Genomic DNA, 25,346 nt, shown 5'->3' on the forward strand with positions numbered 1-25,346 from the left:
TTCATTGTCCTATCTGGGACACATGACAATAAACTTTCTTGAATAAGCTATGAACTGCAAAAGACTATATTATTATTTGTTATTTGCACTATATTTGTTATTTATTGAACGTTTTCTTTTTTCCCCCCGTTATATATACAATGTTTACATATTCACATTCTGTTGTGTTGCAGCAAGTAAAAATTTCATTGTCCCATCCGGGACGTATGACAATAAAACACTCTTGACTCTTGAAAAATAATGGTTTTGCTTGCATGACACAGTTCATCATACATTGCGTATAGCCATTACATTGGATGTCTGTGTTGCTCTTCAAGTAATATCTTTTTTCCCCCCTCAATATTCATTTTATTAGGCAAGTGTGAGTTTAGCAAGTATTAGGCAAGGGCACTTTTTTGCCCTTTACGGTGCTAATAAACTGAAATTATTGCTGCAGTGTTGTTGGGTGGAGAAATTTTGTATTTGAACCCAATAATGAGGAAGAGATAACAATTCTTTCCAGTTTCCCTTCATTGTTTTGCAGAGTATCTTGAAGACCTGTGATGTACACTGCAAGCTTTTTGGCCAATGCTTTCCTCGTCCTCTTGGGCACTTTTGCTCTCCACAGTTATTCACAACCAGAAAGAGAACAATGTATGGTGGAAAGCTAATAGTGGGGAAATGTCTTTATTCCAGTTTTGTATGAGATTATCACTGTTCAGTTGGTGGGAACGGTAAATCTAATCTCCATTTTAGGGCTATATATTATTATTCCTTTCAAATCCTTTCTTTTGGTTAATATTTAGGTAAAGGTGGTAAAGTTCTCCTACATGTGGACCATCAATAACTTTAGCTTTTGTCGAGAGGAAATGGGTGAAGTGTTAAAGAGTTCAACTTTCTCATCTGGGCCAAATGATAAAATGAAGTGGTAAGTTTTATTTCTATATATTGACACAGCATAAAACACATTCTATTACTGATAATCGTATTCAAAAGGGCTAAAGAAGTGGAATTTAGGAAGTAATTCATTTATCTATGAACTGTTTTGTGGCTAAAATCACTTCAGGATACCTAATAAGTACTCCATTAATTAAAAGGTTAAATATATTTGGCAACAAGAAAAATATTTGAAATTGATGCAAAATAATACATTTTATATCTCCACACTGTCTCTTATCATTTATCATTATGCAGTACTGTGCATAATTATATGGAAGACTACAAATGGAAGTGTTTTGGGTAGAAGGTATGGTGTTGAAAGCATTCTGATATTTAATCATTGTTATGGTTGGTACTGTTCTCACTTTAGAGAGCATGCCGCTTGTGTGTTCCTACCTCTCCTTATTTGGATTCCATAACACCATGCACCTGATCAGCTATTCTAACTCCTCCACCTCCTGTTCTTATGTATGTGCATATATCATACTTCAATTAGGATGTATGATATACAGTGCCTTCCATAATGTTTGGGACAAAGGCCCATCATTTATTTATTTGCCTCTGTACTCAATTTGAGATTTGTGATATAAAAAATCAAGTGGCTAAAGTGCAAATTGTCAGATTTTATTAAAGGGTATTTTCATACATTTTGGTTTCACCATGTAGAAATTACAGCTGTGTTTATACATAGTCCCCCCCATTTCAGGGTACCATAATGTTTGGGACACATGGCTTCACAGGTGTTTGTAATTGCTTAAGTGTGTTTAATTGCCTCCTTAACGCAGGTATAAGAGAGAGCTCTCAGCGCCTAGCCTTTCCCCCAGTCTTTTCATCATCTTTGGAAACTTTTATCGCTGTTTATCAACATGAGGTCTTCTTCTTGCATATGGCGTCCACAACCTAAAGTTGTAGGACAACTTGTTCTATTTGATCTTATTTGATTGTGCACGCCGGGTTGATTGCATTCGTCGAAACAGGGCGGGCCACGTGAAGGTTGCAATCTTCCACCCCAACATGAGGTGTGGTGTGGCGGCGCCTATCGGCAGCGGCTCGACTACAGTCCGTCTGTCTTTTTTAAAAAATTTGTCTCGTTAAATGTATGTCTTGACTCTAGTTTTTATTATTTTTCTTTAGCTGTGTATATGTGGGTGGGTGGGGAGTGGGGTGGGGAAACCGTTAATCTCTTCCCTGTACGGGGACCCAACTTTTTCCTTGTCGGGTCTCTGATGTCATTGGGCCTAACATCGTGGAGCCGGCGGCGGCCTCCGGCCGGGACCAACCTGAAGGCTCCAGCCACGGAGCCTGCGGACCTGACATCACAGAGCTGGCCGTCTTCGGAAGGGGGAGAGCTGTGGTGGCGTGTGGCTGTGACCCGACTTCGAAGCTTCTGAGGCTCTGGCCGCTGGCCCGGTGACGTTAACATCGGGAGCTTGCAGGTCCCTGGTGGGCGACCGCTTTTCGGAGCTCCCGCAACGGCAACTTCTCCCGCTGGGATCGCGGGGTTTAAAGGACTCAGAGCGGGGCAAAACATCGCCCGGCGCGGCTTAAACGGCCACAGGACTTACCATCGCCCGCCGGGGGCTTTAACATCAGAGCCCCAGTTCACCTCAACGCTGCAGTTGGACTGCTGGACTGCGGGAGAAGAACAAAGGGAAGTGATAAGACTTTGCCTTCCATCACAGTGAGGAGATGTTGGAGATCCACTGTGATGGATGTTTATGTAAACTGTGTTAAGTGTGGGTCTTGTTTTTTTTTGTAATGTAGGACTAGAAAATGCAATTTCGTTCAAACCAAGCTGTTTGAATGACAATGAAAGGCATTCTATTCTATTCTATTCTATTCTATGAGGACCAAAGTTGTGCCAATGAAAGTCAAAGAAGCCATTATGAGACTGAGAAACAAGAATAAAACTGTTAGAGACATCAGCCAAACCTTAGGCTTACCAAAATCAACTGTTTAGAACATCATTAAGAAGAAACTGAGCACTGATGAGCTTACTAATCGCAAAGGGACTGGCAGGCGAAGGAAGACCTCCACAGCTGATGACAGAAGAATTCTCTCTATAATAAAGACAAATCCCAAACACCGGTCCGACAGATCACAAACACTCTTCAGGAGTCAGGTGTGGATTTGTCAATGACCACTGTCCGCAAAAGGCTTCATGAACAGAAATACAGAGGCTACACTGGAAAATGCAAACCACTGGTTAGCCGTAAAAATAGGATGGCTGGGTTACAGTTTGCCAAGAAGTACTTTAAAGAGCAACCACAGTTCTGGAAAAAAGGTCTTGTGGACAGATGAGACGAAGATTAACTTGTATCAGAGTGATGGCAAGAGCAAAGTTTGGAGGAGAGAAGGGACTGCCCAAGATCCAAAACATACCACCTCATCAGTGAAACACGGTGGTTGGGGTGTTATGGCTTGGGTATTTATGGCTGTACAAGGTACTGGCTCATTTATCTTCATTAATGATACAACTGCTGATGGTAGTAGCATAATACATTCTGACGTGTATTGACACATCCTATCTGCTCAAGTTCAAACAAATGCCTCAAAACATTGGCCGGTGGTTCATTCTACAGCAAGACAATAATCCTAAACATACTGTTAAAACAACAAAGGAGTTTTTCAAAGGTAAAAACTGGTCAATTCTTGAGTGGCCGTCAATCACCCGATTTAAACCCACTTAAGCATGCCTTTTATATGCTGCAGAAAACATAAAGGGTATAGCTCCCAAAACAAGCATAAGCTAAAGATGGCTGCAATACATGCCTGGCAGAGCATCACCAGAGAAGACACCCAGCAACTGGTGATGTCCATGAATCGTAGACTTCAAGCAGTCATTGCATGCAAATGATATGCAGCAAAATACTCATGTATATGACTACTTTCATGTACATGACATTGCTGTGTCCCAAACATTATAGTGCCCTGAAATGGGCGTGCTATGTATAAACACTGCTGTAATTTCTATATGGTGAAACCAAAATGTATAAAAATGTCCTTAATTAAAATCTGACAATGTGCACTTTAACGACATGTGATTTTTTTTTTTCTATTACACATCTCAAATTGTGGAGTAGAGAAGCAAATCAATGATGGGTCTTTATCAGAAACATTATGGAGGGCACTGTATGCATATACTCCACCCAACAACAGGATAAAGCTGCATCTAGACAGATGACATCTTGTTAAATCATTATTTTTTCTTTTTGTGGATTTGGATGAATGCTAATTCATTGCCATATTTGGGTGATAGTCTGTCAGATATAAAGGATAGAAGCTGAATGCCCAGTATCCAACTGCTTCAAATTTGAGCTCTATCATAAGTTGCAGCCAAATTGGGTATTTCTTTTCCAGATTTGGATATATACCAGAAAGTAGGTTTGGGAATGATTATAATCTATGGAAGAGAATTATTCTTTGGCTTTCAATGTAATCCAGATTTTCCAGGTAAATTTCTAGGATATTCTTAGTTCTGTTAATTTTTAACATGAATTGTTCAAATCAATTGGTTTCACCAGAAATAATCCTTATGAAATGTTTTATTCTGTGAATGTGGAGTTTATTCTGTGAATCTTTTTCTCAAAATAGAATCCCAAGTTTTATTGTTCTAATAGATTTTTCAAAAAAATGACTAAAATGTAATTAAAATGTATGTAATGGATAAGTTTATTCTAATTTGCTCAATTGTCACAGTTAAGAATTTATTGCATTAAAAGATAGAAATAATATTTTGGTAAACTATCGCTGCATCAGCTTGTGACTATCTTAGTCATTGTCCCAATATATAGAGAGAGCTTTGCTCCAGTTCATTACCTTAATTTATTATTTTCACTAGAGAAATAGCCCAGCATTGTGAAGAGCTTATTTTACACACTTGTGAAAGTCTAAAATCTTGCAATAATTATTTCTGTGTGCTTTTAGTAAATTTTTTGCTACAGTATTGATGTAGTTATGACTGAACCGTTTATTTAGTTATTGAAGATTATCTCCTCCATTGAAGCATTATCTCCTTCATTTTGCATCAGATGCCAACTTCCTAGATTAGATATTCATTAGATGTGTTTTTAAGCAAAAGTTTAAATTATCAAATTATAGTTGGAGGGTTGCAAGAAAAAGTTACATTGCGCATGCTGAAGATAACTAGCTGGGACACACATGCAGCAGCAATGTTTGTTAGCATTCACCAATTTGGAAACCTCACAGTGAACACTTAAGACTCTGTATACATTTATTGTTCATTTATGCCGGTGACTGCTCTTCCCCATCATTAATTTGTTGGTAGATGGCATTGTTGATAATGTATGCTATTTAAATGCTTACAGTACAAGAATTTGAATGTAGTCAGCTTAGTCCTAAACAAAATTCTTGTATATTCTATTAATATGACTTCAAAAGATGTAGTTCTGAAAATTTTACTTTTAATGATCAATGTAATGTTTTGTCTCGGACCTTCAGTCTTTTGATCTTTGGCCTTTGTCCACCATCTGTCTTTCAAACCCCCCGTCACTTGTATCAACCTATTACCTGCCAGTCCTTGTCCTGCCCCTCCTCTCTTCTAGCTTTCTTTACCCCCCCCCCCACAATCAATATTAGTGGAATTAACAGAGAGTGATGATGGTCACATGGAGTCAGATGATGGAGGCGACCTGTTGAGAAATAGGAAGTTGGAGTCCGATGTGGGTGGGGGAGAGAGGGAAGGGTAAGACTGATAGGTAATGAGTTGGTAGGTGAAAAAGTAGAACCAGATAGGTGCGGGATGATGAATCGATGGAACCAGGTGTGGGAAGGGATAGGAATGGTGAAACGCAGGGAGATGGGTATAAGGGTGATGAGCAGATAGCATCAGGTGCATATACCAGCACGCCGCCCTCTACACTTTGTCCTGAAAAAGTGTCTCAAATAGAAAGATCAACCATCCCTTTACTGGAGGAACTCAATGGGTCAAACAGCATCTGTGGAGAGAATTTAATTTTTGTTTGTACATCATTATAACTTAAGAATCACTTAAGAATAAGGGATAGGCCATTTAGGACTGAGATGAAGAAAAACCTTTTGATCCAGAGAGTTGTGAATCTGTGGAATTCTCTGCCACAGAAGTCTGTGGAGGCCAATTCACTGGATGTTTTCAAGAGAGGGTTAGATATAGTTCTTGGGGCTTACAGAATCAGGGATATGGGGAGAAAGCGGGGACGGGGTACTGATTTTGGATGATCTGCCATGATCATATTGAATGGTGGTGCTGGCTCGAAGGGCCGAATGGCTTACTCCTGCAACTATTTTCAAATAAAATTGCCAAAATGTGGACCACAATGATCCAATTTGTCATACAGGACGGAGGAAATTGGAGCAGTCACTGGAAGTGTCATGAGAGCTCCTGTGGATTTTGAAGCAACAGCAACAAAGAGAAGCAGGAGAAAGCACTGATTGGCTCTAGCCCAAGTGGGAGGAGAGTTAGTAGTGAGTCAGAGGGGGAAAACAGATTGAAACTGAGGAATTAGGTGTGTACATTGGTAAATTAGGCAATTTATCAGTCAATATAAGCAGGACGGCTCTTAGGGAGCGGCAGTGAGCGAGTCTTTGGCTCGAGAGTCTTCGGCGAGGAGGATACGCAAAACGCTGGAGAGGGAGAGACGAAAGAAGGAGAAGGATAGGCTGGGTGAGTGGGCAAATGTTTGGCAGATGCAGTATAATGTGGACAAATGTAAGGTTATCCACTTTGGTGGCAAAAACAGGAAAGCAGACTATTATCTAAATGGTGGCCGATTAGGAAAAAGGGGAGATGCAACGAGACCCCTGGGTGTCATGGTACACCAGTCATTGAAAGTAGGCATGCAGGTGCAGCAGGCAGTGAAGAAAGCGAATGGTATGTTAGCTTTCATAGCAAAAGGATTTGAGTATAGGAGCAGGGAGGTTCTACTGCCGTTGTACAGGATCTTGGTGAGACCACACCTGGAGTACTTAGAAGCGATCTGGACAGAAGACGTTATCACACTGAGCGGCAGACTGGTTTGAGAAGCAAAAAGGGCTGTTGAGACAAAACCAAAGAGGCCAACGTCAGGCAACGCCATTGTAGTTGGAGACTCCATTGTGAGAGGTACGGACAGGGGTTTCTCCGGCAACAGATGGAATTTGAGGATGGTGTGCTGCCTCCCTGGTGCCAGGATCCAGGATGTCACGGACAGAGTGCAGAAAATCCTCAAGGGCGAAGGTGAACAGCTACGAACGATGTCGGAAAGAAGGGGATGAATATTCTGCAGCGTGACTTTAGAGAGCTCGGAAAAATGCTGAAAAACAGGACCTTTGCTTCCAGTTCCTCGTGCTGGCGAGAGCAGGAACAGGGAGATACGCGACCTGAATGTGTGGCTCAGGAACTGGTGCAGGGGGCAGGGATATAAATTCTTACATCACTGGGATCTGTTTTGGAGTAAGGGGGAACTGTACAAAAGGGACGGATTGCATCTTAACAGGTGGGGGACCAGCATTCTGGCAGGCAGGTTTGCCACTGCTACACGGGTGGTTTTAAACTGAATAAGGGGGGTGGGGTGTCAAATGGGATAGTCGAGGACGGAGTTAAAGGGAAAGAGAGTAAAGGGATGGTTAATGACTCCAGAATTAACTGGAAAGGAAGCTCACAAAGGGTTCGGAGAGTATGGCCAAGTGTAATGGCCAAAGCACTGGATACATCGCGGAGCGGGCGATGCCTCACCTGGGTTCGCCGTTTGGAGCTCCAAAGTGTTGGGCCTGCTGCATCGACATCGCGGAGCGGCTCTGACCAACATCGCGGAGTCCTGCGACCCTTTGTCGGGGGATGCAAGCATGAATCTCCTCCCAGCTCGGCCTGTGTACTTCGGGAGCCGCGGACTCCGGTGGGAGGTCCGGGCCGCTGAGGATGCTCTCCCATTCGACGTCGGGGTTCCATCATTCCAGGCGAGAGGGCCTGAACATCGGGAGGCCCCGACCACGGGTAGACATCTGGGAAGATCAGCGAGGAGGCTGACTGGACTTTGGTTCCTTCCCTCACAGTGGGGAACTTTGGTGCCGCTGTGGAGATGTTGTGTCGTGGACTTCTGTGATTGTGCTTTTTTTTAATTCATTTGTATGACTGTAAGGAAAATAACGTTTTGTTGTCCCTTAATTGAGACAATGACAATAAATTTAATCCAATCCAATCCAAAAGGACTGGACAAGCTAGATGCAGGAAAAATGTTCCCAATGTTGGGCGAGTCCAGAACCAGGGGCCACAGTCTTAGAATAAACGGGAGGTCATTTACGACTGAGGTGAGAAAAAACGTTTTCACCCAGAGAGTTGTGAATTTATGGAATTCCCTGCCACAGAGGGCAATGGAGGCCAAGTCACTGGATGGATTTAAGAGAGTTAGATAGAGCTCTAGGGGTTAGTGGAGTCAAGGGATATGGGGAGAAGGCAGGCACAGGTTATTGATAGGGGACGATCAGCCATGATCACAATGAATGCCCGTGCTGGCTCGAAGGGCCGAATGGCTTCCTCCCGCATCTACTTTCTATGTTTCTATGAGAGCAGTCAGGGTTACCGTTGAGGAAGTATTGAAGGTACTGTCGTGTTTGTCTACCTAGACAAATCTCCGGGGCCTGATCAGATTTATCTGAGGACATTGCGGGAAACTAGAGAGGAAATTGCAGGAGCCCTGGTTGAAATGTATGAGTCGTCCTCAAACACAGGAGAGGTGCCAGAGGATTGGAGAGTGGCAAATGTTCTTCCTCTTTTCAAGAAGGGCTGCAGGGAAAATGCTGGGAACTATAGGCCGGTGAGCTTAACATCTGTAGTAGGTAAGTTACTGGAGAGTATTCTGACGGATAGGATATACAGGCATTTGGATGGCCAAGGGCTGATTTGGGCCAATCAGCATGATTTTGTACGTGGGAAGTTGTGTCTCACAAATCTGATTGATTATTTTGAAGATGTGAGCAAAAAGGTTGATGAAGGCAGAGCTGTAGATGTTGTGTACATGGACTTTAGTAAGTCTGAAGAAGGGTTTTGGCCCGAAACTTTGACTATTTTCTTCGCTCCATAGATGCTGCTGCACCCGATGAGTTTCTCCAGCATTTTTGTGTACCTTTGATTTTCCAGCATCTACAGTTCCTTCTTAAAGACTTTAGTAAGGTGTTCAACAAGGTGCCACATAGTAGGTGAGATCTGTGGAAGGTTAGATCTCATGGGCTCCAAGGAGAGATAGCTGAATGGATTGCAAATTGGCTCCATGGAAGGAAGCGGAGGGTGATGGTGGAAGGTGGCTTCTCAGAATGGAGGCCTGCCACTAGTGATAGATAGATAGATATCATTTTATTGCTACACAACCAGGGTCGGTGGAATTTGGGTTGTCAGCAGCAGTACAATAATAAAGAACACACAACCACAATAAAACTGTAACACAAACATCCACCACAGCATTCATCACTGTGGTGGAAGGCACAAAATTTGGCCAGTCCTCCTTCATTTCACCCCCCGTGGACAGGACCAGAGTCCAGAGTCAGTCCAGGATCGGCTCTTCCTCACCAGAGACCGCGGCTTTAAGATGGTGTAGGCCGATCGGTCGAGATTTAAAGTCTCCGCCGCAGCCAGAAGCACCGTAGACTGCAGGGCCGGCGGTCGAAGCTCCCCTCCAGGGGTGATGGTAAGTCCATGCCGGCCCCGCGGTAGAAGTTGGCCGCGGGCCGGCAGTGATGGCTTCTTCTTCCCCTGGGTCCCCCACGAGGGATCGTCGGGCTGTAGACGCCGCGCCAGCTGGAGCTCTGCAGACCGCGACTTCAGGCTGCCGGCAGCCCCAGGCCAGCGAAACGGAGCGCTCCCCTCCAGCGAGCCCCAGCGAGGGTTCACCCGCTCCACGCCGAGAGTCCACGCTGCGCCCGCCGCTGAAGCCCCGGGCGTGTCTCCGGGAAAGGCCGCGCCGATCCTTGATGTTAGGCCACGGGGGAGGCGACCTGGAAAAACTCGCCTCTCCATGGAGGAGGCGACCAAAGCGGTTTCCCCCTCACCACCCCACACCCCCCCCCCCTCACACAAAACACACGAAGGAACATTAAATACATATTTTAAAACGTACTAAAAAATAAAAAAAGGTTGAAAAAACTGACGCGCTGCTGACATGGCTGCCGCCAGAGCAGAGCGCCCTACCGAAAAATGGTGGTGTGCTACATGGTTCGGTGCTGGGCCCGTTTGTCATCTGCATCAATGTTTTGGATGAGAACATAAAGGGCAAGATTAGTAAGTTTGCTGATGATACAAAAGTTAGTGGTTTTGCTGATAGTGAAGATGGTTGCAGCAGGATCTGGATCGATTGGTCAGATGGGTGGAGGAATGGTTGATGGAATTTAATACAGAGAAATGTGAGGTGTTGCATTTTGGGATGTCAAACAAGGGCAGGACCTACACAGTACATGGCAGGCCTCTGGGTAGTGTTGTGGAGCAGAAGGATCTAGGAGTACAAGTGCATGGTTCCCTGAAGGTCGAGTCGCAGATTGATAAGGTGGTCAAAAAGGCTTTTGGCACATTGGCCTTCATCAGTCAGAGTATTGAGTATAGAAATTGGGAGGTCATGTTGCAGTTGTATAAAACGTTGGTGAAACCCTATTTAGAATATTGTGTTCAGTTCTGGGCACCATGTTATAGGAAAGATATTGTCAAGCTTCCGGAAGTGGCGGCGCTGCCTTGCAGTCCGTTTGTCTTTTCTTTTTTTGTTTTCTTTTGTCCCATTTTTACAGTTTATTTCGGGTTATTTAGTTGTGTATGTGTGGGGGGTGGGTGTAACATGTTTTTTGACTTCCTTCGGGGGGGATGCGATCTTTCTTGCCATATCCCCCCGTCTCCGTGTCCGTCTGCGCTGAGGCCTATTGCGGAGCTGGCAGCCTCCAACTGGGACCGACCTCGAGGCTGCGGAGGCAGAGCCAGGACTTACCAACACGAGGCTGGCCAACTTCGGGGCTGTGGTTGCGGTGCGACCCAACTTCTACCTGACTTTGGAGCGTCGGAGGCTCGGCCGCGGGCCAGTAGACGACATCGTCGGGAGCTCACGGGTTGGTGACCTGTTTTTCCGGAGCTCCCGCAACTACAGCTGCGTCCGCTGGACTGGAGGGCGGCAGCTTCGGCAGCTTCGACCGCCCTGGGCCGCGGAGTTTGAACCGGCCCGTTTGCGGAGCTCTGATTCAGCCGCGGGACTTGCACACCATCACCCGGCGGGGTCGCAACATCGGAGGCTAGGATTGCCTCGGCGCAGAGGGAGAGCAAGGAGGGAAGAGACAATGACTTTGGGACTTTAAACTGTGTTGAGTGTTTGTTTTGTTATTATTCTATGTTATGACTGCAAGGCTAAACCATTTCATTGCACTGAAAAGTGCAATGACAATAAAAAATAAAATTGAATCCAAAAGGTTCAGAAAAGATTTACGAGAATGTTGTTAGGACCAGAAGGTGTGATATATAGGGAGAGGTTGAGTAGGCTGGGTCTCTATTCCATAGAGAACGTAGGAGGATGAGGGGAGATCTTATGGAGGTATACAAATTCATGAGAGGAATAGATCAGGTAGATGCACAGAGTCTTTTACCCAGAGTAGGGGAATTGAGGACCTGAGGACATAGGTTCAAGGTGGAGGAGAAAATATTTAATAAGAATCCGAGGGGTTACTTTTTCACACAGAGTGGTGGGTGTGTGGAATAAGCTGCCAGAGGAAGTATTTGAGGCTGGGACTATCCCATCGTTTAAGAAACAGTTGGACAGGTACATGGATAGGACAGATTTGGAGGGTTATAGCCCAAGCGCAGGCAAGTGGGACTAGGGTAGCTGGGACATTGTTGGCCAGTGTGGGCGAGTTGGGCCGAAGGGCCTGTTTCCGCACTGTATCACTCTATGACTCTATTTAATTGCTTTGCTAAAGAGGATATCAAACTTCTGTTTGGTGTATGTAGAGATTTTCAGAATATAATCCCAGTTGTAATGGAAGTATATATCTGGTTCTATATTGTGACAGAGTTAACTTGCAGGTGACTGGTGCTTTTGTATTGCTCCTTTTGTCATCAAGTTGCCTTGGGAGGGTGTGCAACCAAAGTAGTAAAATTATTGCAATGTAATCTCTAAATGTACAGTCATTGTGCATCAGGGATGGAATGAATCGATCATTGGACAGAACAGTTCTGCCTAGCAGTGAGTTTCTTGATTCTGGTATTGCAGCACTACTGCAAGCAAGTGAAGAATATCTGTCTCAACATTGCTCTTTGTCCTTATACTTTGCTATTGAAATCATTGCTATTACCATATTAATAGTTTTTTAGTAAAATCTTGATAATGGAATATTTGGGCTCAAAGTTAAAAATCAACAGCTTGTTGACTTTTACTTATGTGGCATAATTATTTGTTTCTTGATATTCTGACATCCTTTATCTCCTATATATTTTGTATACTTTGGGTACATTAGAATTGGAGATGTGGAGGGTAAAAAAGCAGGATTAGTGCTCTAACTCCTGGAAATGATGGAAGAATGGTCTTTGAATTAGCTGAGGATGGTCAGTCAGAAGATGGTTTTGATTAATTCTCTACTATTCCTTGAGCCCAGAGCCAAAGACCATTCAAATCTACTTCCGTCACATATGACCCGCATCACAGACTTTTTTTCCTTTAATCACCATTGAACTTTATTTTATTTGTGTGGTTTAGTGTCACTCTTAAATGGAATACTGTTTTGGTGTTAAGGTGTTACTGTTCTCCCCTGTTACTCAGCTCTTGTTTCCATGTCGGTATCAATGAAAATAGTTATAGTGGAACAGTAACTGAGTATATGTAGCTTGTTATCAACAAGGTGAAGTTATATTGATTGAAAGGAGTCAGATGTTGCCTAGGCTTGATTTATTCTGTTTTGAACCTGGTGGTCTTCCACATTGATGGATGCATGTTAATAGAAAGGTTAACTTGGGTGGGGGGAGAGTTGGTGGTTAGGACCTAGTTCTATTTCCTTGGTGTTCAACGCTTCTGCCAGGATGTTGCGAGGTCCATTATTTTTATTTTTGCCAGTGCACGCAGCTGCATCCTACTGCTCATGAGTTCAAGGTAAAATGGCTTTGATACTGAGACGTCTGGAGGATGCATATAGACAATGTTACATGCTACTGCCTTATTTTTCTAAATGCTGTTTTTTCGCTTAACCTTCCCGTGGTAGATATTTTATTCTAAAGTTTGTCTGATGCTGATTTGCATTCACTTTTTCCAGTATGAGACAATTGTTTCTTGGCTTGTTGCTGATTAACAAAATGGGGGGGAAACAGAAATAAAATTTCAAATGTAATGGAGTACACTTTTGTAGATGAAGGTACCTACTATTATAAATGGAGTTGATGTCTTTTGAGCCATATGCTGTTTGCTGCCCTACATTGTAGTACAGGTGCACAACCTTTTATCCGAAGATCCAAATAACGAAAACCTCCGAATAACGGACATTTTTTCGGTCTTTGAAGAAAGGTCCTTGAAAACGTTCACCAAGGGCGGCCCGCAGAGGTGACAGCGGAACCTCCGGTCGGTCCTCGAAGAAAGGGGAACTAAATCCCCATTCATAAAAGAGAAGGTGAGGGTATATTCCGCGGGAGGGTTAATAATTGACAATATGCTGCTGCCTGCCCGCTGAGTTAAAAAGTTCCCACGGTAGACTCACGATACACAGTGTATCGTGAGCCTTGCGTAGGAACGTTTTAACTCAGTGGGCAGGCAGCAGCAGATTGTCGCTCCCTTCAGTTTCACCCCAACTACACCCCTCTGCTTCCCGGCCATATGTGTGACGCCTTCCCTCCCCTCTCCAGCTCCCCGCCCATTGCACCGGCGCGGGGGCTTTGCACTGTCTTCACGTCGGCAATGCCAGCAGGTCAGTGCCAGTCACCGGAGACGTCAGGATCAACGGGACACCGACCCCCAGGCCCACTGCAAGCACGGAGATCCCAGAGACCCACAGCCAGCAACAGCCCAGCCCCGTTCCAACTCCAGAGGAAAACTGCAAACTGGCCGGAGACGTCAGGACCACCAGAAGCCGTTCCCCGATGGGCCGCTACGGCAACAAGTGGCAGTTCGCCCACCGCCCGAGCTGTGCCCCCTCATCGGGACACCGACCCCCAGGCTCACTGCAAGCACGGAGATCCCAGATCAGCAACTCCAGCCCAGCCCCGCTCCAGGTACGTCTTGTTCTTGGGGTCGCGCAGCTCGGGCTGTGGGCGAACTGCCACTTGTCGCCGTAGCGGCCCATCGGGGAGCGGATTCCTCTGGAGTTGGAGGGGGGTATTGTGCTGTTTGATCGCCGCCTACTATCCCAGGGACAGGGAGACAGGACGTTCACCGAGGGCGGCCCGCAGAGGTGACAGCGGAACCTCCGGTCGGTCCTCGAAGAAAGGGGAACTAAATCCCCATTCATAAAAGAGAAGGTGAGGGTACATTGCGCGGGAGAGTAGGAATCCCAAGACAAAGTTGAGTGAGCGTTCACCGAGGGTGGCACGCAGAGGTGACAGCGGAACCTCCGGTCGGTCCTGGAAGAAAGGGGAACTAAATCCCCTTCATAAAAGAGAAGTGGAGGGTATATTGCCCGGGAGGGAATATCGCCTACCTGAAAGACACCGGACATTTTTTCCAGGATGTCGTCTGCACACCAAAGCTCACCAAAGCTCACGTTTGGCGCCAAACGCACGTCGCCTCTGCTGCACATGGATATAAGAGTGTGAAAATGTCGCCTTAGGCCGCCTAAGGGCATGTAGCCCCGCTAGGGTGACATGAGTGCGAGAGGTGATTCAATGCTGCGGTCACATTTACAAATTCAGGAATTCATTCAACACACTGCATTTCATACAGACATTTATTCTGCAAGAAAAAACTACATTGAAGACTCAAACTCGCGACCGAGGAACTGCCGGGATCAAGGCGCAAACTCGCGACCTTGCGGATATGAGCCGAGCACTCTACCACTGAGCCAGCCATTAAAATCTACGCTAAAAAATTTCCATTCCGAAGGCCGACAAATTACGAATTACGAAAAGTGTCTGGTCCCAAGGCTTTCGGATAAAAGGTTGTGCACCTGTACTATAATCTGTTGATGTCCTCTCAAGTGGCCTGCAGACTTTTCTTCAGAGTTTTCATATGGCTAGATTATTGCCTTAGCTTGATTTTAGACAGGGTGACTAGGAAAGGATTTTGATCTATGTTAGCTATAACTCAAACGACAATTTTGGAGTCGGTGTCAGTGGTCATTCCACTAAGAACCTTTCTGCTTCTATCTGCTATGCCACTAGTTTATAAAAGATGCATTTGGGGATAGTGATGGAGATTCATTATTGATAAAGTTGTGTTGAATTGGTGGAAAGAAATTAGCAGAATTGATGGGAGGCAGCTAGCTGTAATTTTATCTCAATAGTTTTATTAATTTAGGACTTTTTCTGACAAAATGTAGTGGAAATAGTTTTCAAACTAATAATGATGTGTTAATAAATCAACTGTATGGTGCGAGATTTGATTTTTTGCACCATTTTGTCAGCCATGATCACGTTGAATGGGGGTGCTGGCTCAAAGGGCCGAATGGCCTACTCCTGCACCTATTGTCTATTGACCAAGGACATGATTTGGTTCCCGCAATAAATTCCCTTTGCCAGCCACCAATTTCGCCTGCTTGGAGTTGCCTGAGACTTAACTCTCAGATGAGTTAAATAGGACTTGCCACATCATCACTCAGGCTGTTTGCTTTTATGTAATGGTGCATAATTCAGCTGATTTATTGCTGAAATTCTTATCAATACGTTAGCACCATTCAAGAATGTTTAATTGTCATAAGTACAAACAACTGAACACTGAAATTCAATTTCATTGCAGCACACTGGGTGGTAAACTGGCTGCTGCATTTGTATCCTTGCTGTATTTTAGGTATTCTAAAACTTTACTGGTACCCTAATTAATTAAACCCTGGTTACCCATTATCTCCGGGCATGCAAACCTCCAATAGGTTTCAACTAAACATTGAGCGTTTTTTTTAAATTATCATTGTTTTTAGATCTCTTCTTTCCTCTGCCCTCTATATCACTACAGTCTTTACTCTATGACATTTAAGATATCTGCTCTCTAGTTTCTTGAGAATTCCACATTACTGATTTTAACAACCTCACCGCAGCAGGCCTTGTCATTAGTTAATGATTCAAAGGTCAGAACTGCAAATCTCTCAAACCTTTCCAATATTTTGGATAATTTAAAAATTATTTTTCTAAACATTTGAATGTTGCGGTTTGTGTCTCAGTGACTGGTGTAGCATTGTAGAGGCACCAAACATCGTGAATAAACGGTTTCTTTATTCAGGCATTATAGGTTAGATATGCACGTTTAGTCTCACACAAGTCATTGTTGCTGCTGCGAGACTGTTGCCTCGTGGGTTCGAACTGAGCTCCCGCTGAGGTGGCTTGACACTCACGCGAAGAGAGAAGAGGAAGAGCGAGAGAAGGTTGACCAGGGGTTCGTTATATATACCAGGACACAACCCTATACCCCGTGACAACTCCTCCCCGCCATTGCCCAGTCACGTGACCCTACCCCCGACCGCCGGGGGTTCGCATAGCAAGGGGCCTAACCCCCGGGGGCCGCCACAGGACCTCCTCCCCCCCCCCCCCCCCCCCCCAGAACCGGAGGCAGGAAAATGAGTAGGCCGACAAAGCGCAGCAGCCTGAACACGTAAACACACAGGCAGATAATGGGGGCATACGTCGAAAAGGGATGGAGCATGTTCACCTTCTACCGGAAGGTGCGCAAGCATGGTGGAGGGTGGCTCCTGCTGTGGGTCGGGGGCACCGCGGCCGTTGGTCGGGACGGTGGGGCCCTCGGGCTGTGGGCCATCCCAGCCGTATGCCGAGGGGGGCAAGGAGACCAAATCAAAAGCCGCAGGATGGACGAGGTGCAGGCCCGTCACGTCGACCAGCAGTGAATCATGTCCTGAGAAAAACGGCGCCCGCCCAGCGACGGCTGGGAGACGTCGGCAACAATGCAAATACAACAACAAAGAAATAACAAGAAACTAATAGCAATATTAAGCTAGGTCATTATCGTGTAAAATGGGAAAAAAACCCTGCAGTTAGCAAACATACAGCATAGTCCAAAGTGGTCGAATACCGAAAGTTCAATGGTTTGAATCAAGCAGGGTAGGACAGGAAACCAAAGTTTGAATTGTCCAATGTATGATAAGAAGAAGCTGTGCTTGAAACTGGAGGCTGTAGTGATGCCATCTGACCTGAGGTAGCGCTGTTGACAGCGGTCAGGCTGCAGAGACACTATCTGAGCTGAGGTGGCGCTGTTGACGGTGGTGAGGCTGCAGAGACGGCATCCGGCCGGAAGGTGGCGCTGTTGACGTCGGTCAGAGCAGGATGAGCGTCGCCTCCGGCCCGCCACGGCGGCCATTTCGGCAGCCGACTGAGGCGGCCTTTACTGGCGGCCAACCGTGGCGATTCCTGGATACGTGCAGGGCGGCCGGCATCGACGGGTAGGTAGGAACTCTACTCACCGCCGCCGGTGTCGTCTGAGACCGGGTGCACTGCCACGCCCTCGGCGGAGACTGGTAGCGGCTGAGGAATCTGTCGCGGAACCGCCGACTCACGACCAACCGAGGCTCCACCCCGCTGCTGGGCTGACCACAGCTCGACCGGACAGGCCGCCAGCAGCCGGGGATCTTCGGAAACTGCGAGGAGCATGCGGACATCTGCCCCAGGTTAGCCTTCTGGATCGGAAGGGAGGGAGGGCCGGCAGCCATCAATCAAGGCCGGGATCGCACCCATCGACCCGAACGGCCTATGATCGGCGAGACCAGGCACAGGTGGGAAGTGAGCGGCCGATCGCGGCGGCGGGGCCCAAAGGCACGTTACTGGCAGGAAGCGAGCGAGCCGATCGCGGCGGCGGGCCCCAAGGCAGCGTCCGGGTGCCGCGCAGAGCGGTAATCACTGTTGAGCTGGGATGCCGGCTACAGACATCAGGTCACCACGGTAGAGGTGGGTGGTTGGTTGCATGCGTCGGGAAATCCAAAATATCCGTTTTGGAACGTCGGGGTCACCAATATAGAGGCACCAAATGTTGTGAATAAACGGTTTCTTTATTCAAGCATTATAGGTTAGATATATATGCATGTTTAGTCCTCTCACACAAAAGTCATTGTTGCTGCTGCGAGGCTGTTACCTCGTGGGCTCGAGCTGAGCTCCCGCTGAGGTGACAGGACACTCACAAGAAGAGGAAGAGCGAGAGAAGGTTGACCCGGGGTTCGTTATATATACCAGGACATACCCCTATACCCCATGACAACTTCCCCCCGCCATTGCCCAGTCACGTGACCCTACCCCCGACTGCCGAGGGTTCGCATAGCAAGTGGCCGAACCATCGGGTGCCGCCACAGCATTTAATTTAAAATCACTACATTCCTGTGCAGTGCCTTGGGACATTTTATTGTGTTAAAGATACTATTCAAATAAGTTGTCAAAGTAATGGATCTATCTTTGGAAATGATAGAATGAATTAGCTCCATAAAGATAAACCATCACAGCCGATGATTCAAAGTAGTCTTTTTGATGAACAAACCACTATTGTGACTACGATCAAAATAAATCTTGATTTATGGCAATGAAAGAAACGCTTTATTAGAAGTTCTTAACAGCAGAAATGTTAAATTGTCTGTTAGTTTGTTAACCCTTCACTCGCGGATGACAACTTTCTCTTTCTATGCCTTATAGTGTTAAATAATTCTTGGAGAATAAGAAAAAATTGTGATATGCTGAACAGGGAAAATATTTAAATCTTCTTTTAACTTTTTGTTTAATGCATATGTTACAGGTGCCTCAGAGTAAATCCAAAAGGTTTAGATGAAGAAAGCAAAGACTACCTTTCCTTATATTTGCTTTTAGTTAGTTGCCCAAAAAGTGAAGTTCGAGCAAAGTTTAAATTTTCTTTATTGAATGCAAAAAGAGAGGAAACAAAAGCTATGGGTAAGTGCCTGCACATATGTTACATTGATATTTACTGGAAGACCAGTGGCTGTTCTTGCTGCATAGTTTGAAAATGTAATTTGCTGAGTATCTAATAATGTTTATTTATTTATTGGCATGTTTTGATTGGAATAACAATGTGTATATTGGGGTTTATACTTCCACAGGCTTGGACATTCAATATCTTTCATTTCAGAAGGTCACGGGCTCAAATCCTTTATCGAAGAATCAGAAATTGCAATGTTAGAGCAGAGTGCTGCGCTGTGGAATGAGCTATATTTAATTCCTGAGCACCCCTGTACAGATGCTCCCCGATTTACAATGCTTCGACATATTTCGACTTTGATGGTGCAAACGCTGGGCAACGGCAGCGAGCCGCAGCTCACTTCCCGTCACGTGATCAAATTATATTACATGCATTTTCGACTTACGATATTTTTGATTTATGTTGGGTTTATCGGAACGTAACCCCATCGTAGGTCGAGTAGCAGCTGTAGTCTCATCTGTCCTCAGCGGTGGCTACAGAAGATCACTTCATTATTTGAAGTAGAACATTTTTGCCAGGATTCTGATTGACATTTAATCTTGAACATCAACAGTTGGCTTTATTACTTATCCCATTCCTGTTGTTTCACTTTTGTTGTTTACATTTAACTTATGCAGATAAATATATCAAAATATATAAAAATAAATTGATAAATATATGTCAATTAATCGCAAACAATTTGACATATGCTATTCAACAATCATGTTCGGCACAGACATAGTGGGCCAGAGGACCTGTTCTTGTGCTCTGCTTCTCTATTTTCTGTGTAATTCACAAATTATTCATGATAAGTTTGTGGGAACACATTGTTAATCATCTGTTTCTGAATTGCTATGCCTTCTGAGCTCAGTGCAATTTTCTGAATGCTTAAAGATAACTCTTAAGCTAACTGCAGTAAGTGGAATAACGTTTCAAAACAATCAGAGGTGTAATTGTTTTTTAAAAACCTCTCCTCGTTACGTTGTCAGACTCTCTTCCATGATCTATTTTTATGGAAGAACTTGCATTATATAAGGCTCTGATGCCTCTCAAGCTATCATTGAGACAATGATTAGATGGCTCAATTTTAATGATCTAGTTGACAAATAAATGTTGGCATGGTACATAAAACCTAAGGCTTATATGAAGGTACATAAAGCGAATTAAGTGCAAAAGATTAGCATAATGGTTTACCCAGTCTTTCATGTGCTTCAAGCATTTAAAGACTAAGCTTAGTCAGCTTTCATATTTAGGCGGGTATGAAACAAATGTCAGTTCACATAAAACTTGTTATTGTTCACATGGGTTTTCAAACATGTATTAGGTCATGGCTCCCTATCTAATCTAAGAATAAAGTTTGAAAGGCCTAATGAATATTAACCACTGCAAATGATCTGTTTGCTTCTGAATCTTATCCAATAAGTGTGCACTTTTCAGCACTTCTCTCAGTGTTAGCAGATGCTTGTGTGTTGATTTCTGGGAATCCCGGGAAATCTATTCGATAGGGAATTAAATTTGATCCAAATCTCTCAGCTGGTCATGGAAAATCTTTTGGGGGCAGTAAGCCTTCCTTTTATTTGTTCTACAATCCCTTTACTATCCTAATTTTATAGCCATCCAAAGTGGCTCAACTTTGTCTCTTCATTGGCTCAACCTTGCTTTTCATTTTAGGATGCGCTTGTATTATTGCCAATTGGCTTTATTTTGTAGTTCATTTCTTCTCACTGGAGTTTGCCAGTGCTGCTTCCTAATATTTTGATGTCATATTCCTGATTTGATTTCTTTAGATCAAGTCATAAGCATTATCTCATTAGAAATACAATGTCTGTGTATAATTAAGCACACCTAATTTTGTTTGTTAGTGATTGCCTGTAGGACAGTGGCTCGCCAACTTATCAGGGATGCAGCATTGGAAGTTACCAGACCTCTTAAGGTTGTTCTCTACATGTTCCTATTTTGTTAAATTATTTGCTTTAAGCGCATTTTTTTGCCTGGTTCATCATTTATTTTCCAATCAACAAATACGCTTAAATATCATTCGGTCCCAATTACTTGGTTTAGTCATTTTCTGTTCCTCAGTGAAAACAGTAGAAGATTTTGAACAACTCTTGAATTTAAGGGCCATCTGGATCCTTGAGTAAAATCATGAGAGATTATTGATCAATTTTCTGAACAATCTATGGATTGTTAACAGGATTTAGAGCCAATCTTTTGCTAGTACATTATCAACAACTGCAGGACATAGAAACTAAGCTGCACTACATTACATACATTGATTATATGATGACCGAGAAGATCAGGTCAAGAACGATGAGGCTCGCTGGTCACTGCTACCGCCACCCAGAAATGCCAACAAACAAAGTTGTGCTGTGGGAACCCACCCATGGAAGACGTGACCTGGGACGGCCAATCAAGACAATGCTGAAGACGTTGATGGAATACGCATGTGTAGAGACAAAAGAGGAGCTTGCCAGCTGCATGGAGGACAGAGATGTGTGGTGCGTCCGTCACCGTGCCCGTCGGAAACCAGCACCACTGCGTCACTAATGTTTTCAACGATGATGAATTATATGATGTGTGGAGCTGATTTGTTTGTCCCAACCCATATCTTCATCTTACGATTGGAGTTTCAAATGAAACTGAACATTGTTTGTCCTTAATGTAAAATGATCTTGTATTATGATCATTCTTAAGTAAACTGAAACTTTACTTGTTAGTTCTTCCTCATTGCAGAATACTAAATCTAAAATAACCTGCTCTAATATTTGTTATAGAGTCATACAGTGTGGAAACAGGCCCTTCGCCCCAACTTGCCCACACTGACCAACATGTTCCATCTACACTAGTCCCACCTTCCTGCTTTTGGCCCATATCCCTCTAAACCTGTCCTAATCACGTAACTGTCTAATTGTTTCTATATGTTGCTATTGTCCCTGTCTGAACTACCTCCTCTGGAAGCTCATTCCATACACCCACTACCTTTTGTGTGGAAAAAGTTATCCCTCAGATTCCTATCAAATCTTTACCCCTTCACCTTAAACCTATGTCCTCTGGTCCTCGATTCCCCTTCTCTGGGCAAGAGACTCTGTGCATCTGCCTGATCTATTCCTCTCTTGATTTTATACACCTCTAGGATCACCTCTCATCCTCTTGTGCTGCCAGGAATAAGAGTCCCAGCCTGCTCAACCTCTGACCAAACACCCAATGACCATTATATTATCATTGTTAAATGTAACTAATTCCTTGATTTATAGCATGCCTTACTTCTCACTTATGTTTGAGAATTCATGGCAAAAAGGTATAGAAGTGGGAAAACGCACGCCTCCAGATTCAGGGACACAGTGTCTTCCCAGCTGTTATCAGGCAACTGAATTATCCTACCACAACTAGAAAGCAGTCTTGAACTACAATCTATCTCATTTGTGATCCTCGGACTATCTTTGATTGGACTTTACTGGATTTATCTTGCATTAAACATTATTCTCTTATCATGTACACTGTGAATTGCTCGATTGTAAACATGTATTGTTTTTCCGCTGACTGGTGAGCATGCAACAAAAGCTTTTCACTGTACTCTGTACACGTGACAATAAACTAAATTAAATGAGCTAGCGTTTCCTGACTGCTGTTCCTACTTCGTGAATTTAAGATGAGCTTTCTCTCGGCACTGTTTCTCACATCTTTATTTTCAGAGCTACCTTTTTCCCAGTTTACATAATTATTTTAAATATTAACTATTCTGGCCTATTTAATTCCAAACTCTGCTCACCTCACTACCAAGTCTGATGAATAACCATTAAATGAATCCATTTATTTCTATTTGTCCCACTAATTTGACCATATTGTTATGACATCTGTGCCTTCAGGTAAGTTGTCTTTTTACCATTTTTCTTATTCTGTCTTTATTGGCCAAATCAAAAAGGACTCTGTAGTTTGTGTGCCCTCTGCTTTCTTGACAGTTTCTTAATGATGCTCTTGTCTTTTCTATCAACTTTCTGGATTTTTGCTTTGCCCGAGCTCCCTTTCTTTCTTTCCATCAGCTAAGATAAAGTCTTAATCACAACTCTAGTTATTGAGTTCACAAGGCATTGGTACCAGATTAATTGAATTGACGACAATCCCAGCAGAATCGCTCCTACTTTTCAGCGTACTGGGAACCAATGTTGCATGAACTTAAATGCATTTTTCTCAAGCGAACCCTTGTGCTTTAAATTCAGAAAATGATGTAACGTTCAGCAGGTCAGGCAACATCTGTGGAAAGAGATGCAGAGTAAAAATATTTAGTTGAAGAGCCTATGTCAGAGCTCTGCCACAGTTGGTGCCTGACCTACTGCGTTCTCCATGATTTTCTGATTTTATTTTAAATTTCCAGCATTTATATTGATTTAATTTTCAATTGAATTCTGTGATCTTATTGAATCTATGCCACTTTGCTCATAGCTCAGAAAATGGACTAACCCTAAAATTGACCCTCTGGCCTTTTTCCATTTAGACCTCAACTACTTGTACTCCTTTAACAAAAACCTCTTCCTAGTCCTTTTAGGTTTTTGAATCCCAATTGGGAATCGGCATGGGCAAGTTGAGCAGAAGGGCCTGTTTCCATGCTGTGTGACTCCATGACCCACAAATCGTACATGTGCACTTCGTTGGTTGGTCACATCATATAAATAAATTGCACACTATTCACTATTAAATTGCCCCTCGCAGAGGTTATAGACAAAAGAGGCAACAGAATTTAAGTTTGTTGACTATCATTGGCCAAATCAAAGAGGACTATGTCTTACCCCTCAGTCCACACATTCTTCAGATATACAACCTGCACATGGAGTAAATATGCAACTCACTACTTCAAAATCCTCCTACTTCCGACATTAATTGCCTTCTCCCCCCAATTCCTGAACAATGCTTAAAGGGCCTGTCCCACGAGCATGCGACCTGCATGCGGCAAGCGCGACCAAACCGGAAGCGGGGGCCGCGCGGAGGTCGAGTGATCCCCGTACAGGGCTGGTCCCAACAGCATGCGCCTGCATGCGGCGAGCGCGACTAAACCGGAAGCGGGGCCGCGCGGAGGTCGAGTGAGTGACATGAAGTTCGAGCGAAGTCCGCGGGAAGTTCGCCGTGACGTACGGTGTCGAAAAGCTGCGCACACCCGTCGAGGCAGTGCGGACGGCGTCAAGGCGGCTGCGAGCTGGCAGGCCGTTGCCGTGTGGAATTTTTGAACACTCAGTTTTTCGGAGCCCCGCGCGATGTCGGGACCAGCTCCGCACAACTCCATATGGCTCCGGCGATCGAAGTGGGACCGGTCCCGCGAGGCCGTACGGCTCAAGCGACCACGTTAGGTCGCGCTTGCCGCATGGTGTTGCATGCTCGTGGGACAGGCCCTTTACTCTTATTCTATTGTCAATTCACATATCCTAAAACTGCAAACAGGTCATCAATGGTTGGAAAGATGATGCAGTCACAATCTTAATTTTGTAGTCGCACACAATCTCTTGACTTTGTTCATGTTTTGAAAGATGGCATAGAAACAGCACTTAAGATATTGGGTCTTACACTTGAGGCAAGGACAAAGGATAGCCCTGGAGAACTTTTGCATTTGTAAAGGAAGATTGATAGGATCACAGTGTCCAGTTCCATTTGTAACTGCAAAGCATATTAAATACTCCATGCCTACATGCAACAAGAGCCAGACACATTCATACAGAGACCGATGAGAGGCAAGTAGCATTCACGTCAAAACTCGCGGGTGCTGAATATCTCCAACAAGAGAAAGTTTACCTGGATGTTCAATGACTACCTCCCATCATTGACATCCTATGGATCTCCATTGGCCAGGATTTCAATTACATTCTATGCCTTCATGGGATCCTGTGATGACTGATTTGCCTCCTGACAAATCCATTTCCCTTCCCCATCCCCAACATTTCCACCTTCCATTGCTTTGAACCACTGCAAACCTTCTGTGAAGGTATACCCACATAATTTCCTATCTCCCAGTCTTAACTTTCTCCATCACCTCTGGCGATATCCCCTCCACAACCTCCTGCCTTGTAGTTCTTCAGTCCTGGCCTGCTTCTATCTCCTTCCTAGGACTGCCCTGGCAGACCCATTGTTTCTGCCTACTCCTGCCCCACAGAACTCCGCTCCAAATACCTTGATTCCATACTATTCCTCCTTGTCCTGTCCCTTCCGACCGACATCCGAGACGCCTCGCACATAATTCAAGTCTTTGATAACTCAATTTCTAGGCCCCCATTCCTTATCCTTACCAAATTTGCAAATATACTATCCCCTATTCTCATTTTCTCCAAGTCTGCTGCATTGCTCCCAAGGTGAGGCCTTCCATTCTGGGATATCAAAGATATCCTCATTCTTTAGCAAATGTGGTTTCCCACCTGTTGT

The 25,346-nt window shown here is 44.5% G+C and overlaps 1 protein-coding gene across 5 annotated transcripts in view; it reads left to right on the forward strand.

The window, feature by feature from the left end:
* The window catches only part of spopl (speckle type BTB/POZ protein like), a 165,405-nt gene that overhangs the window by 126,454 nt on the left and 13,605 nt on the right, over window positions 1-25,346 (forward strand). For all 5 annotated transcript variants that reach the window (XM_033024686.1, XM_033024687.1, XM_033024688.1 and 2 more), the window contains 2 exons: window positions 786-907; window positions 18,768-18,919. In XM_033024686.1, coding sequence (XP_032880577.1) covers window positions 786-907; window positions 18,768-18,919 — 274 coding nt within the window. The remainder of the gene's footprint in view (window positions 1-785; window positions 908-18,767; window positions 18,920-25,346) is intronic.

The sequence above is a fragment of the Amblyraja radiata genome, chromosome 7, assembly GCF_010909765.2.
Source record: "Amblyraja radiata isolate CabotCenter1 chromosome 7, sAmbRad1.1.pri, whole genome shotgun sequence".
Classification (NCBI taxonomy): Eukaryota; Metazoa; Chordata; class Chondrichthyes; order Rajiformes; family Rajidae; genus Amblyraja; species Amblyraja radiata.